The 15,555-nt window shown below is 40.1% G+C and overlaps 1 protein-coding gene across 4 annotated transcripts in view; it reads right to left on the reverse strand.

Moving 5' to 3' along the window:
- LOC125458118 (protein FAM13B-like) overlaps positions 1-15,555 on the reverse strand; it is a 118,631-nt gene that overhangs the window by 8,332 nt on the left and 94,744 nt on the right. For all 4 annotated transcript variants that reach the window (XM_048543025.2, XM_048543023.2, XM_048543022.2 and 1 more), the window contains 6 exons: positions 15,090-15,306; positions 13,712-13,847; positions 11,346-11,427; positions 10,379-10,608; positions 9,346-9,429; positions 8,513-8,608 (listed from right to left, as the gene is read on the reverse strand). In XM_048543025.2, coding sequence (XP_048398982.1) covers positions 8,513-8,608; positions 9,346-9,429; positions 10,379-10,608; positions 11,346-11,427; positions 13,712-13,847; positions 15,090-15,306 — 845 coding nt within the window. The remainder of the gene's footprint in view (positions 1-8,512; positions 8,609-9,345; positions 9,430-10,378; positions 10,609-11,345; positions 11,428-13,711; positions 13,848-15,089; positions 15,307-15,555) is intronic.

A 15,555-nucleotide genomic window follows, 5' to 3' on the forward strand; every position in this document is an offset into this window, starting at 1 on the left:
AGGAAACCCACACAGACATGGGGAGAATGTGCAAACTCCATACAATCACCCAAGGCTGGAATTGAACCCAGGTCCCTAGCACTGTGAGGTGACGGCAGTAACCGTGAGCCACCGGGCTGAGTGTATCTCATACTTTCACCTTAGTTCATCTGAAACTAACACCACCCAAAGCAACTTCGAAACAGCATTAGTCAAAGATGGAATTAGGGCTGAGGTGCAAATATTTCAGACTCGACATATAGAACTGGTCTCAAAAATGATAAAACGTTTGTTAGATCATTCATTCAATGTCCATGTTTAAATAAACAAATATTATTGAACAGAAACCTTCAGTGGGACCAAATATTTACATACACAGATGCCTTGGAACTTCAAAATGCCAAATCACTCGTCAGTATAGATTTTCAAAATATATTTAGCTCGCCGCACAAACAAAACAAGCAGGAAAATCCAACAAGAAAATTAAATAAAGACACCCGAGGCTTCAAAATTTCAGACTGGAGTGAGCAGACATATACATCAAGAACATTTATCATGCGTTCTTTTTAAAGATGTGTACCAAAATTAGTAAACCAGTCTGAAACAAAATCACTGGAGCTTTACTTTTAGTTAAGTATCATTTTCTAGTGGACAATACTGTCGTGGGGTCCACTACTACACTAACAGTGGTGCATATTTTTAACTTCAGAGGCTCTTGTTCCCATACAAGCTAGGGCAACAGACAAGACAACATCATGATATTGTGATTGCCTGACTGTCACAATATTTAAATTTCAGCTCAAAAGCAATCCAATTTTAGTACACTGTAATTTGAATAGTAATATCTGGTAAGTGTTGTATCAAAGCAAATCAGTCTCTTGATCTCAAATTTCAAGGTGGTAGAGGTCATAGGATGGAAAAACGCCAAAGGAACCCTGGTGAGTTGTTACAATGCACCTTTGAGATGGTGTACACAACTATGGTGTTGTGGTGGCGACAGAAGTGATGTTCAGGTGGTAAGTGGTTGCCAATCGTGCAAGCTGCTTTGCCATGGATGGTGTTGAGCCTTCTGAGATCTGTTAGAGCTACACAAAGAGTATTCAATCATAATCTTGCCTTGTGGATAGTAGACAGGCATTTGGAGACTGGTGGGGAGTTACTTGCCTCCAGAATTTCCTGCAATCTGCTCCTTTAGTCACTGTATTTATATGGGTAGTTCAGTTCAGTTCCTGGTCAATGGTAATTCCCCACCCCTACTCACCCTGGATATTGGTAGTGGGAGATTCAGCAACGCCATTACCATTGAATTTCAAGGCAAAAATGGTTAGATTCTCTTATTTGAAGAAGTCCTTGCCTGGCACTTGCACGGCATGAATGTTATTGACCTGGATATTGTCCAAGTCTTGCTGCATATGGACACAAGCTAATTCAGCAAGCAGTACTGAACAACGTTCTCTGATGAATGCACACTTCCCGCTTCTGACCTTGATACAGGGAAGACCATCTGTGAAGCAGCTGAAGATAGTCAGGTTTAAAATACTTGCCTGAAGAACTCCTGCAATGATGTTGTGGAATGAGATGATTGACCTCCAATTACTATAATCATCTTGCTTTGTGCAAACTATGTCCAAGCAGCAGAGAATTTTCCCTAATTTGCACAACTTCCTGATATCAGATTCAGTTGAATGTTGCCTTGATGTCAAGGACACTTGACAAAGTATGGCATCAATGAACCCTAGCAATTTATTAATTCCTATTAAAACATGACTCATCTGGTATTCTATACTTAGATTTATGTTGATTTTGAGTTTGAATGTTATAGTACATATGTTAAAAAGTGAAATCTGACAAATTAAATCCTGCTATCAGGGTTGGAGATTCCTTCCTTTCAAAGATTAATTGTCTCTATAGGAATCATAACAGACCAGAGAGCTAACAAGCTTGTGCAGTTATACTGTATCCTAGATTTGCCAAGGAAAAAGGAAGGAATGAGGGAGAAAAAAAAGGGAACGGGCATCTGTCTTCAGAGATGTAGCATCCATACTGCAGACTACTGAAATTTTTTAAAAATACTGGATTCACAAACAGCGGAGAAGAAAAAGTCTGATCCATTAAGTGTTAACGCCATTGGTTCAGTCGGACTTGAGATCCTGAACAATTTTACTCAACAATTTGCAAGAGAAGGGGCCTGAACCACTTAAAACAGTTGACTTGCATGTGCACCCTTTAGATTTATGACAACTGAATCTTCACTTGGGAGTGTTCCAGTGCCTGGATTCCCAAGAGGCAAAGAAGAAACTCACATATGAAGCCAGAAGTACAAACAAAGCAGACTAACTTCTACATCACTACTGGCCACTGAAAAGACGTACCTTTCCATTTCTTTGCCTTCATCCAAAAGGAACTAGATATTTAGTCATTTTCACTTTATACAGTTCAACTGGATAACCTCACAGTTGAGAGAAGCTTAACCATGCTTACAGTTTAAGCCACCTGTAACCTAAATATATTTGATCTCAATAGAATCTATTACCAAGGAATTTTTCAGTCATAAAGCAGTTGTCCATGATCAACCTTTTGGAAGTGGTCATGAGCTGGTGGCACTCAGTCATTTACATCAATACTGACAAAAACAAACTGTATTGAACAATACTAAAGATGTGATAAAAGCTACCTTTGCTTCCTTAAAGGTTGATGTACACCTGTGAAACTAATAAGATTTGCAAATCCGTATCACCTCAAGTAACCACAAAAACTATATTTGCAGATGACCACCTGCTGTCAATCAGCTTTCCTTTTTAATTAAGAGGGTGAATTAATCTTATGACAGAGATACAGTGCAAACAAAAGTAGTATGAGGATACCAAATTTTGAATGAGCTCAAAAAAGACAGTGAAGTAACATCACCATTATCAGATAGTGATAAAGACTGAGGACACTTGAAGCAAACCCTACAACTGGTTATGCCGTTGACTGGTGGACTGAAAATGAGTCAGACTTACACCTGTCCGTATGCGACACCAAGTTCGACCTCACATCCAACACATTCGATCCTTCGAGTGCATTGCCTCAAAAAGATGCTAAATCACCTCTGCTACAAACAAACCCGGATGAGTTACGATTAAAAACTGGCCCCTACTGCAAGCCCTTGCAATCTGGATCAACCTGAAATGGTAGTTTATAACATCAATGTCCTACCTGATTCTGAACCAAGCTCAAGAGACTGGCTACTTCCAAATCAATATCAGGTGGCTTTCACTACCTCAATCTATCTATTCCTGAAACCTTCATTCATGCATTTCTACATCAAGACTACTCCATTATTGTCCTCTCAGGCAGTCTCACATCCTGCACTTTGTGAACTTCAACTCATCCAAATTTCTAGCCACCTATGTCATAACATCCCAATGACATATCACCCTTAGACTCCAGCAACCACATTGTTGTGAGCACTGAACACATTCATACTAATGTTTCTACTTCTGCAATCAAATGTGTATCCTAAACATCTTCCCACCCATCCCTGATAACAGTGTGAAGCTGGATGAACACACAGGCCAAGCAGCATCTCAGGAGCACAAAAGCTGACGTTTCAGGCCTAGACCATTCCTCTGATGAAGGGTCTAGGCCCGAAACGTCAGCTTTTGTGCTCCTGAGATGCTGCTTGGCCTGCTGTGTTCATCCAGCTTCACACTGTGTTATCTTGGATTCTCCAGCATCTGCAGTTCCCATTATCTCTCCTCTCTCCCACCCATCCGTGTAATCCGTCCATTTTTACAACACCAAGCCTAGTAATCCTGCATCTGTGGCCTGCCGTCCATGCACCACTTCCTTCATCTTAATATTGGCAGCCATGCTTCCACAGTCTACATCAAAAATCTCCAGAAGTCCTTTCTTGCCTCATTCGTCTCCTTTAAGGCCCTTTAAAATCTACGTCTTTGAAGTGTTTAGTCACGTGTTAAAGTCTTCTTCTCTGGCTCACATAGAACATAGAACAATACAGCGCAGAATAGGCCCTTTGGCCCTCGATATTGCACCAACCTGTGAACTAATCTAAGCCCCTCCCCCTACACTATCTCATCATTATCCATATGCTTATCCAAGGACTGTTTAACTGCCCCTAATGTGGCTGAGTTAACTACATTGGCAGGCAGGGCGTTCCACGCCCTTACCACTCACTGAGTAAAGAACCTGCCACTGACATCTGTCTTAGAACACAGAACATTACAGCACAGTACAGGCCCTTCAGCCCTCGACGTTGTGCCGACCTGTCATTCCAATCTGAAGTCCATCTAACCTACACTATTCCATGTACGTCCATATGCTTGTCCAAGGACAACTTAAATGTACTTAAAGTTGGCGAATCTACTACCATTGCAGGCAAAGCGTTCCATACCCTTACTACTTCTGAGTAAAGAAACTACCTCTGACATCTGTCCTACATCTTTCACCCCTCAATTTAAAGCTATGCCCCCTCGTGCTCGCTGTCACCATCCTAGGACAAAGGCTCTCCCTAACCACCCTATCTAACCCTTTGATTATCTTGTGTCTCAATCAAGTCACCTCTCAATCTTCTTCTCTCTAACGAAAACAGCCTCAAGTCTCTCAGCCTTTCCTCGTAAGACCTTCCCTCCACACCAGGCAACATCCTAGTAAATCTCCTTTGCACCCTTTCCAAATCTTCCACATCCTTCTTATAATATAGATTAGCAAAACTTCTTACACTGTTTCCAGACACGATGTGGAGGTGCCAGTGTTGGACTGGGGTGGACAATGTCAGAAATCACACGACACCAGACTACAGTCGAACTGGTGTCCTTGAAAACACAAGCCTTCCAAGCCTAGGAGTCTCACTAACACCCGAAGGATTGACACTCTGAAAGCTTGTGTTTTCAAACAAACCTGCCGGACCACAACCTGCTGTTGTGTGACTTCCAACTGTTTCCAGACAAGTCCAAATACAGCTAGCCAGACAATGACTAAACCTCTCTGAAGCAAACAGCTACACTCTACTTCAAACGCTTCCTGCTGCAATTAATATTCTACAAGATAAACCAAGCTGACCTCAATTTATGACCTCCAGTAATGTGAGCTGCAAAAGATGACCAGAACAGTTTTATTTATTCCACTGAGCATTATGTGTCAAGGGAACAATTCTACTTTCAACAATGCAGACTTTATCAAGCTTATGAAAGTTAGACTCCACAACAAATTTGCAATGTTCATCTCGCACAATGCCCTGATAGCGTATCACACCGTCTGAGATCATGGAATGACTCATTGTCTCAGGGCTCTCTCATTCCTCAAAAAACAAAACGAGGGAGAGTTATCTTTTGCTTCCAAAATCATCTGCTGATGACTGATGCCATTTGACTGAATGCCTTGTACCAGGAAGAGCTGGGTCACACAGTCTTGGCATGATCACTGGTTGTTCTGATGAATTCCAATGCTTGTTGCTTCAGGTGTTACCTGTTTAGCACTGAGAATCAGTGATGTGCATGTTATTTACCTGTCAAGGAAAGGAGCAATGATTTTATCAAGAGATAGTAAGAAGTGCCAATGCTAACCCAAAACATCAGCTTTCTTGCTCCTCTGATGCTGCCTGGCCTGCTGTGTTCCTCCAGCTCCACACTAATTTTATCAATCTCCCTTCTTCAACAAATTAAGAAAACACAATGACTGAATCTATCACCCCTCAATTTGTAGCTATGCCCCCTTATACAAGCTGAAGTCATCATCCTCGGAAAAAGACTCTCACTGTCCACCCTATCTAATCCTCTGATCATCTTGTACGTCTCTATTAAATCCCCTCTTAGCCTCCTTCTCTCCAGTGAGAACAGACCCAAGTCCCTCAGCCTTTCTTCTGCGCTCCAGACCAGGCAACATCCTGGTAAGTCTCCTCTGCACCTTTTCCAATGCTTTCACATCCTTCCCGTAATGGGGCGACCAGAACTGCATGCAATATTCCAAATGAGGCCGCACTAGCATTTTGTACAGTTGCAGCATGACATCACGGCTCCAGAACTCAATCCCTCTACCAATAAAACCTAACACACCGTAAGCCTTCTTAACAGCACTATCAACCTGGGTGGCAACTTTGAGGGATGTACATGGACACCAAGATCCCTCTGCGCATCCACACGACCAAGAATCTTTCCACTGACCTAGTATTCTGCCTTCCTATTATTCCTCCCAAAGTGAATCACCTCTCATTTATCCGTATTAAACTCCATTTGCCACCTTTCAGCCCAGTTCTGTAGTTTATCCAAGTCTCCCTGCAACATTCTTCCACACTGTCCACCAGTCCACCGACTTTAGTGTCATCTGCAAACTTACTAACCCATCCACCTATGCCTGCATCCAAGTCATTTATAAAAATGACAAACAGCAGTGGTCCCGAAACAGATCCTTGAGGCACACCACTAGTGAGCTGACTCCAGGCTGAATATTTTCCATCAACCACCACTCGTTGCCTTCTTACAGAAAGCCAGTTTCTAATCCAAACTGCTAAATCTCCCTCAATTCCATGCCTCTGTATTTTCTCCAATAGCCTACCAGGTGGAACCTTATCAAAGGCTTTACTGAAGTCCATGTACACCACGTCAACTGCCCTTCCCTCATCCACATTCTTGGTCACCTGCTCAAAAAACTCATGAGGTTTGAAAGACACGAACTGCCCTTAACGAATCCATGCTGACTATCTCCAATCAAATTGTTGCTTGCTAGATGATTATAAAATCCTATCTATCTATCTCTTATAATCCTTTCCAAAACTTTTCCTACAACAGACGTAAGGCTTACAGGTCTATAGTTAACTGGGTCATCCCTACTGCCCTTCTTGAACAAGGGCACAACATTTGCAATCCTCTAGTCCTCTGGTACTAAACCTGTAGACAATGAGGACTCAAAGATCAAGACCAAAGGCTCCGCCACCTCCTCCCTAGCTTCTCAGACAATCCTCAGAAAAATCCCATCCAGCCCAGGGGATTTATCTACCTTCACACCTTCTAGAATTGGTAACATCTCCTCCTTAGTAACCGTAATCCTTTCAATTCTAGTAGCCTGTAACTCAGTCATCTCCTTTACAATATTATCCTGTTCCTCAGTGAAAACAGATGGGAAATAATCATTTAGCACCTCTCTAATCTCCACAGGGTCCACACACAACTTCCCACTTCTGTCTTTGACTTGCCCTATTCCTACCCTAGGCATCCTCTTATTCCTCACATACCTATTGAAAGCTTTAGGGTTCTCCCTTATTCTACCTGCCAATATCTGCTCACGTCCCCTCCTTGCTCTTCTTAACTCTTTAAATCCTTCCATGCTAATCTGTAACTCTCCATCGCCTCATCTGAACCATCGCGTCTCAGCGTCCCACAAGCCTCCCTCTTCTGCTTAACAAGAGATGCAATTTCTTTAGTAAACCACAGTTCCCTTACCTTATCGCTTCCTCCCTGCCTGACAGGGACATACCTATCAAGGACACGCAATATCTGTTCCTTAAACCAGCTCCACATTTTGATTGTCCCCATCCTCTGCATTTTGCTAACCCATTCTATGCCTAAGTCTTGCCTAATCGCATTATAATTGCCCTTCCCCCATCTATAACTCTTGCCCTGTGGCATATTCCTATTCCTTTCCATTGCTAAAGTAAACATAACTGAATTATGGTCACTCTCTCCAAAGTGCTCACCTACCACTAAATCAAACACTTGGCCTGGTTCATTACCAAATACCAGATCCAGTGTGGCCTCCCCTCTTGTCGGCCCTTCGACATACTGAAGCAGGAAACCCTCCTGCACACATTGGACAAAAACTGATCCATCCGACGTTACTAGAGTTACAGCATTTCCAGTCAATGTAAGGGAAGTTAAAGTCTCCCATAATGACCACCCTGTTCCTTTCACTCCTGCCTAGAATAGTTTTGCCGATCCTCTCCTCCACATACCTGGAACTTTGCGGGGACCTATAAAAAACTCCCGGCAGTGTTACCTCTCCTCTCCTGTTTCTGGCCTCAGCCCATACCACCTCAGTAGACGAGTCCTCATCAAAAGTTCTTTCAGCCACTGTTATACTGTCCTTGACTAACAAAGCTACACCTCCCCCTCTTTTACCACCTTCCCTGACCTTAATGAAAGATCTAAACCCTGGAACCTGCAACATCCGTTCCTGACCCTGCTCTATCCATGTCTCCGAAATGGCCACGACATCAAAGTCCCAGGTACCTGTCCATGCTGCAAGCTCACCTACCTTATTCCGGATACTCCTGGTGTGGAAGTAGACACACTTCAATCCAGCTTGCTGTCTGCCAGCACACTCCTGTGACAGTGAGGTCCTGTCCATGTCCTCCCTACGCTCATCCTCCTGTGTACTAGAACCACACCTCAGTTTTCCATCCCCCTTCTGGCAATATGTCAAACTTTGGTTGACTATGCAGCTATGAAATGCCATGAGATGTTGTACTGTGTTAAAGACACTGTATAAAATGCTAAATGTTGTTCATTTTGTTACTTTGAGGAAGCTTCACACTTACAATAACTGGGGTTGCACTTGCTTTGGCCAACATCTGTTTCACAAGACGATATCGATCATACAAAGGTTTCACTAGCTGCTTTTCTTCCCTCGTTACCTGGAAAATTAGTCAAGTTTCATTAATTATGGCGTACTAAGCAAGTTAGCAAACTAGACATAAATACATGCTCTTTACAGGATAATTAAAGACAGGACCTCTTTCATAAATAATTCTATTATTTCAATGTCTACACTAAATAATTAGTGCATGGGATAGAGTTATTGCATAAATTCTACAATTATAAAAAATAACCAACCTGTTTTTTTTTTCATTTACTTATACCTTGAGTACCATATTACCTGCTATCAATAATTCCCGATTTTGGATTTCAGAAGACATTTACAAATCATTCTACCTTCACTTTAGGAATCTGTAATGCTATCAGAATCACTGACACTGATTCCATGTTTTTAAGTTGTAATTTGTCAAGATAAGTCAATGTTAAGATACTTCCTCTTCTACTCTCCAAAGTTAATAATTGTACATCACAACAAAATTCCTTCTGAGTCATATTTAATGGATTAACAGATTAAAAATACAAATACTTACCACACTTGCCCAAACACCAGCCAAAACAAACATTCATCACTTACAGATTTGCACACCATTTTGTGCAATTCCCTGGGCAGATGTAACATTTTACTTAACTGCACCAAATTCACTCCTCCCTTGATAGAAGATCTTTAAGTATATCAGATAACTAATGCAATGTTTACCATTTAAGTTTAGATTTTGAACATGTGAATAAGTATGCTTGATCAATAATTCCTAAAAATAGGTAAAAGTAAATATACCGGATGACCATGAAGACTCTCGAAGTATAACAGGCTCTTCTGAAGGGCTATCTTCTCTGCTGTTAAATGATTTTGACGCATTTCCTGTGAATTAGATAGATTAATTCCAAATGTAATTGAAATTGCATTGCCAACATCCAACATTCCTAGTTATAACATTAGATTTGCAAGGACAAAATTAAGTTTGCTTATTCTTTTGCTTCCCCCATCATGGTTATTTGACTGAGTCTACAGCAGTGTCCTCCGGGACTTGGCTACCTGGTCAGTAACTTTGCTATTAAGACACCTTTGGCAATGGACTGCGGGTCCTCCAACCAGAAAACATCTTGTACCCTTGCCACTTTCAGTGCTTCTTCCAAGTGATTTACAAAATGTACTGATTCTGCAGCTGAGGAGTTCAGCTGGCGTCAATCAACAGGAAGTCGTTTTGCCCATGTTTAACTTGACACAAATGAGGCTTCATGGAGGTCTAAACTTAACGTTAAGCAACTTCAAAGCAATTCTCATGCGACTGAACATCACTGTGCCATCAATACAGGCAAGTTTGCCATGCAAATGGGGCGAGACATATCCACAGATGGCACTGGTCATTTCTTTCTCACCAAAGTTGTGTTTGCCAGACAGCTCTCCCAATTTTGGCATAAGCCTCCAAGTGTTAGTAAGGCAGACTTACGTGATTGCTTTTCTGCCTAGGTTGATGACTTTGTAGCAGTTTGATACTATTGTATGAGTGGCATGTTAGGCCTTTTCAAATAATCAGACAATGCAACCATGTCTCTGCGTCTGGAATGTCACCTGGGCCAGAGTGACTAAATGATGTCAAGTTCCTTCCACTGGAGAACAAGATGGGCATTTACCCCAGTTATCAATAGTTCCATGACCACCATAAACAAAGACTAACTTTCAACTCCAGATTTATTAATTGAATGTAAATGCAATCAGCTACCTTGATTGGCTTTGGCCTTGGCCTTGGTCTCTGAAGTATTAGTCCCATGCTTTTACCACAGTGCCACCGCCTCTATCTAAACAGTACCTTAATATCTTCAGGCCAGTCTTCCTCAGCTCGTTTTTCTTTAAGTCTTTTTAAAATTGTTTCCAATGTTGCTTCCTTAGATGGCTTTTTCTCTTTCTCTGATGTTTCTTTTGATACATCCCTTTGTTCATGTTCCAAACACGAGCCAAAGCTCTTTGGAAGAGTATTGCTCCGTGGTCGCATTACAGGTAGAATTTCCAAATCATTTTCTGAAGTTTTGTATTTTACATCTTATGGAAGTAGAAGTAAAAATATGTTGTTCAAATAAATGTTATAAACATTTATGCAGGCGTTATTCAAATCACATCAAGTTTCAATTTATGGTGGCTGCTATATCAAATCCACTAAGATCTTCAATTTGATTAATTAAGGCAACTTTAATCAAGTAATTAACTTCACAGATAAGACAGAGATTGCAATCCTAGTAGTTTGTAGTTAGTGTACTGATTACTTGCGCATCCTCAAAGTGAAGAGAGACTGAAGAGGAAAGATGGAGGAACAGAAATTACCAGCAAGCAAAACAATCATATCAGTAAACCCTGCAGTATGGGCACCTTTAAACAGAGGGCAGTCAAATGTTAACCACATTGCTGTGGCTCTGGAGTCAAGTGTAAGCAAGATCAGGCAAGGAAGACAGATTTCCTTCTCGAAAGGACATTAGTGAAACAGCTGGATTTGTTTTACAACAATGGACAGTGGTTAGTTTTAATTCCAGATGTTTCTAAATTCAAGTTTCATCTGCCAAAAGGTAGGATTTGAACTTGTCTGCAGAACATTCTGGATTACTAATGCAGTGATATTACATTTTATACTTGTACCTTTAAAGTCACACTTGTCACAAAAAAATGGTTTTCCCTTCAACTTCAGTTTCCAGCATGCATTTTTCAACTGTATAATAGCAATATTAACTTGTAAACTAACAAATACATACATACATGACATTACAAACACAAAATTGGACTGGTACCTTTTAACTGTTTGCGTAACTTGACCAGTTCATTCATCCATTTCAAAACCTTTGGATTTGCTGCTTTGTCACTATGGGATGGCTATTAATATATAAAAAACAAAACACCCTTTTATTTATAGATACTCAAAGTATTACATGAATTTTCCAAAATTACCGGTGCCGGAAGTTCAAGTTGCCAACTCATTGTTTTGCCTTTTAAATAGCATATTACATTGACAAACCTTTTCCCTATTAAGACAAATGTGGAAAAGAGGAGTGCTACATTATTAGCAATGTTAGCTTCCACCCAAGTTGTCCAAGGCTCGATTTTCCCAACATGGGAATGAAAAAGGAGCAAGAGAATTCTGTGACATGGCCAAATGTTTCTCTCAGTGAGATCGCCAAACGTTTCTCTCAACTACCTAAAACCGATTATCCGGTCATTATCAGACTTCTGCTTGTGAATCCTTACGTTCATGTCGCTGACATGTTATAACAGCAATTAGAAAGTACTTAATTGCCTCATGCAATCTGAAATCTCTTGGTTTTACAAGCTATTTTTACATCCAATTTCAAAAGAATTTTGTCTTAAACTTTTGCCACACTGACAGCATTACAAAACATGGTGCTCGAGACCAATTTGATTTTAGATTTGCTTCTACATTTAGAGCAATTCAAGTCCTTTGTCAAAAAAAAATGATCAGTGGGTGTCCATATGCATACACAGGAATCATTAACTAAAGTTAATAAGGATGCCAGTAGTGTTTTGGCATTCAATTCTGTAAATCCTTAGCAGACACAACAGTACATGTTGAGAAACAGCAAGAGGAGGGAAACGGAAACAGAAACAGAATGAACGCTGTAGGGATAACAAGGTGTAGAGTTGGACGAACACAGCAGGCCAAGCAGCAGAGGAGCAGGAAAGCTGATGTTTCGGGTCGAGACCCTTCTTCAGAACGTTGTAGATCTGTTTCTTTACAAATGCTGCCAGACCGGTGGAGTATTGCAATATGTCCTATATAAACTGATCTAGATGTTTCATCTTAAAGCTGAGGCACAAAAGGGACATTCTAAATACAACAAAAGAGACACTGGATGATGTACAAAAGTGAGCAATCATGACCTGCACAGGATCCAATGACCAGGCACCAATAAGCCTCAAAACTGCAAAATTAATTTTGGAGAACAGGAAGTAAGTACAAAAGTAAAACATTATAGATGGAAATCTGTTACATTCCCAGCATGTGTTAATACAGGGATGCACAGGAAAATGACAGGGATAAAAAAAACCAAATGCACAACTAAATGGATAGTGTCAGGAACAGGGATTCGTGATTCTACTTTGTTACATATTGACACAAATTCTCTAAGGAAGTTATTTTCCAATCAGAGGCTACAATCACACAGATAGGATGCTGTTATAAAACTTTCAAAAATGTTTTTAATTTGGAAGTGGCTATGTTTTTAAAACATCTAAGTCTTCGGGAAATCAAAAACACTTAATATTTAAGTTAGTTCTTGTTGCACTATTCATTTTTACGTTTAATGTGTCAGCCTATTTCTAAAGCCAAATCAGTTGAAGTGATCTCTCTACAGTTCAGGGAGTAACAGACTACATCTGTGAACTCTCAACAAAGAGTTGGAAGCAGAACTTCCCAACATGCATAATTAACTTCTCTAGTTTGTAGCACACAGACATTTCCACCCATTTTATAAAAGTTGGGACAGCTTCATAGCAAACTGAGCAATTAATTCTTAAAACATTTCCAATTGGCATTTCAAGTATTGGCAGCTGTTTTTCCCATTATGAACTTCACAGATAAAATAAAAACCTCCTTGGAATTAAGTACTTAGGAAACAAAATTAATCCTACATCAGAAATGATACATTCTCTTGCTTTGAGAAATCTTGAATAGTACATTTTACCCCTCAAGCTGTTACAAGCTAACCACAAGGCTTTCATATTACTTTTACCTGCTTTGGAGGAATGCTTCCTGACATAGCAATTCTATTTAAAGTTTTAACATTCCAGAAAGAAATGTAATTGGACACTTTTGGGGGTCAGGGAAGTGTCAACATTCACTGATCCCTCAAAAATTTTTCACTGATTTGTGCTTTTAACACCACGAAAAGATCCACATCATGTGCATCTCATTACTGTGCAAAAATAAACATCAGTGAAAAATTTGATGTAACCAGAGGAGAGAACACATTCCTTCAAAATTAATTATGCCATTGCACATTTACCCTTTACCACATACATAATAAATCTGATGCAACAAACGAAATTTGTCTGCAAGTTATATCTTCTATTACAATGTTAAACAATTATGTCAACTAATAAACAAACTGTTTTCAAGGGATACATATTTCAAATAGTTTACCTTATACTTTTTCTCTTTTTCAAACTGTTCTTCAAATAATTTTATTTTCTTTTTGATGTTCTGAACTTTTTTAGTCAGCTGCAATTGAGCATGCTCTTCTTTTTCATCATTGGAATCAAATGATGATCTTCGTGGTCTTGAAATACATTTGTAACAGTGAGGAAACAAAACAGAACTTTCATTTGCCAAAGAGGACAATGGCATTTTTAAACAAAAAACGAGGTAGCTTATAAAGAAGCTAGTTTTTAGAATGATAGGCATAAATATAGATTGCTGGTTAATAGTTTGAGGGAATTATTTACAAAACATTTCCTAATAGATCAAATTTTTTGAAAAATGATTAAAGCACTACCAAATTTAACAATCAGGGCAATTAATTCCCAAGACTATAGTACAATAAGGACATTAAAAATGGTCACAATTCACCTAGAGACAAGATGAAATGAATTTGAAGTGCATGTGTATAGACACAAATATGTCAATGAGGACCTCAAAAATTTAAAAAAAGCCCATGAAAACATTACCGTAGCTCTCGTATAACAAAAGGGATATTAACAGCCCAAGAACTGTAACTCATCTGTGTACTGAAACCTGGTTAGTGGTCAATCATTAAAGGAATCAGCTATTTGGTCACTGCAAAATGGACTCAACTGGCTTGCTTTTTCCAGTTCTATCACAACGTTAACATCACCCTCAATTTAAAGTCAGGAACCCAGAAGTGGTTGTCTTGGGTAACTGGACACAATCTTCATACAGGCAGCTGACTAACCCAACTAGTCCACAGTGAACCACACTCATTCCTCACCGCACAATTCCTGTAACCCTGCATTTCACGTGGCTAATCCACCTAACCTACACATCCCTGGACACTTTAGCACAGCCAATCCACCTAACCTGTATGTCTTTGGACGGTGGGAGGAAACCAGAACACCTGGTTAGTATGGCATCACCTTTCCCCTAATCGGTCTATTAGTGGGCTTAAATGGATTCCTGACAGCCCCAGTTGGGTTTGATTCAACATCTAGTGAGATCACTAGTGTAGGAATGCATCAGCAGTCTGATTTTACAAATTTGTTCCATCTCCTGCCTCCTAAATCTCATCCACAAAGCCAGCAAACACTAGAGCAATGTTTGAATTGTTGAACGGGGTGGGGAAGCAAGTGAGAAAATCTAAATGATCATTTTTGACAGTGACTCAGTGGCATGATCAAAAATGTGAAATGAAGAACTGAATCACTCAGTTGTGATTACTCTAAAGTTGAAAGGAATCAGGTATGCTCAGTGACTCAAAAAGCTAGAATAATTTAACATAATTTGGCACCTTGAAGGAGGCAAGAATGTGGAAAAAGTACTTTATTAGCACACTATTACTTCATACCTAAATGAGGAAAGCCCCTTCGATGAAGAGGTTTTTGAATCAGACTGGTGTATAAAGCGTTGACTGTGACCAAAATTAAGGTAACGTCGGCACAACATAGGTGGTGGGTCCTCTTCAAGGGGGTGGCTAATCAATCTGCCTGCTTGTGGTGAAAGTTGTGCCTCTCCTAATTCATGCTCATATTCATCCTGCCATGATTTAAATGCAGGAACAGGATCTACGAAAAGCAAAAAAAACAAAACTTGTCAAATAATGATTCAACAAATTCAAAATTAATGGATGCTGTTGTAACACCCTTGACAGAAATCAAATCAAGATTTCCGACAACATTTCTTTATTTTACTACAGCGGTTATCACGAGCAGAATTTGTTCTTTGAATCGCAGGAAGAGTACAGTTCTTATACCTTGCCCCCAAAAAACATCCATGAGAAGAGGCTGGGGGGGATGGGGGTTGATGTCAGGTAG

This window comes from Stegostoma tigrinum, chromosome 13 (assembly GCF_030684315.1).
Source record: "Stegostoma tigrinum isolate sSteTig4 chromosome 13, sSteTig4.hap1, whole genome shotgun sequence".
Classification (NCBI taxonomy): Eukaryota; Metazoa; Chordata; class Chondrichthyes; order Orectolobiformes; family Stegostomatidae; genus Stegostoma; species Stegostoma tigrinum.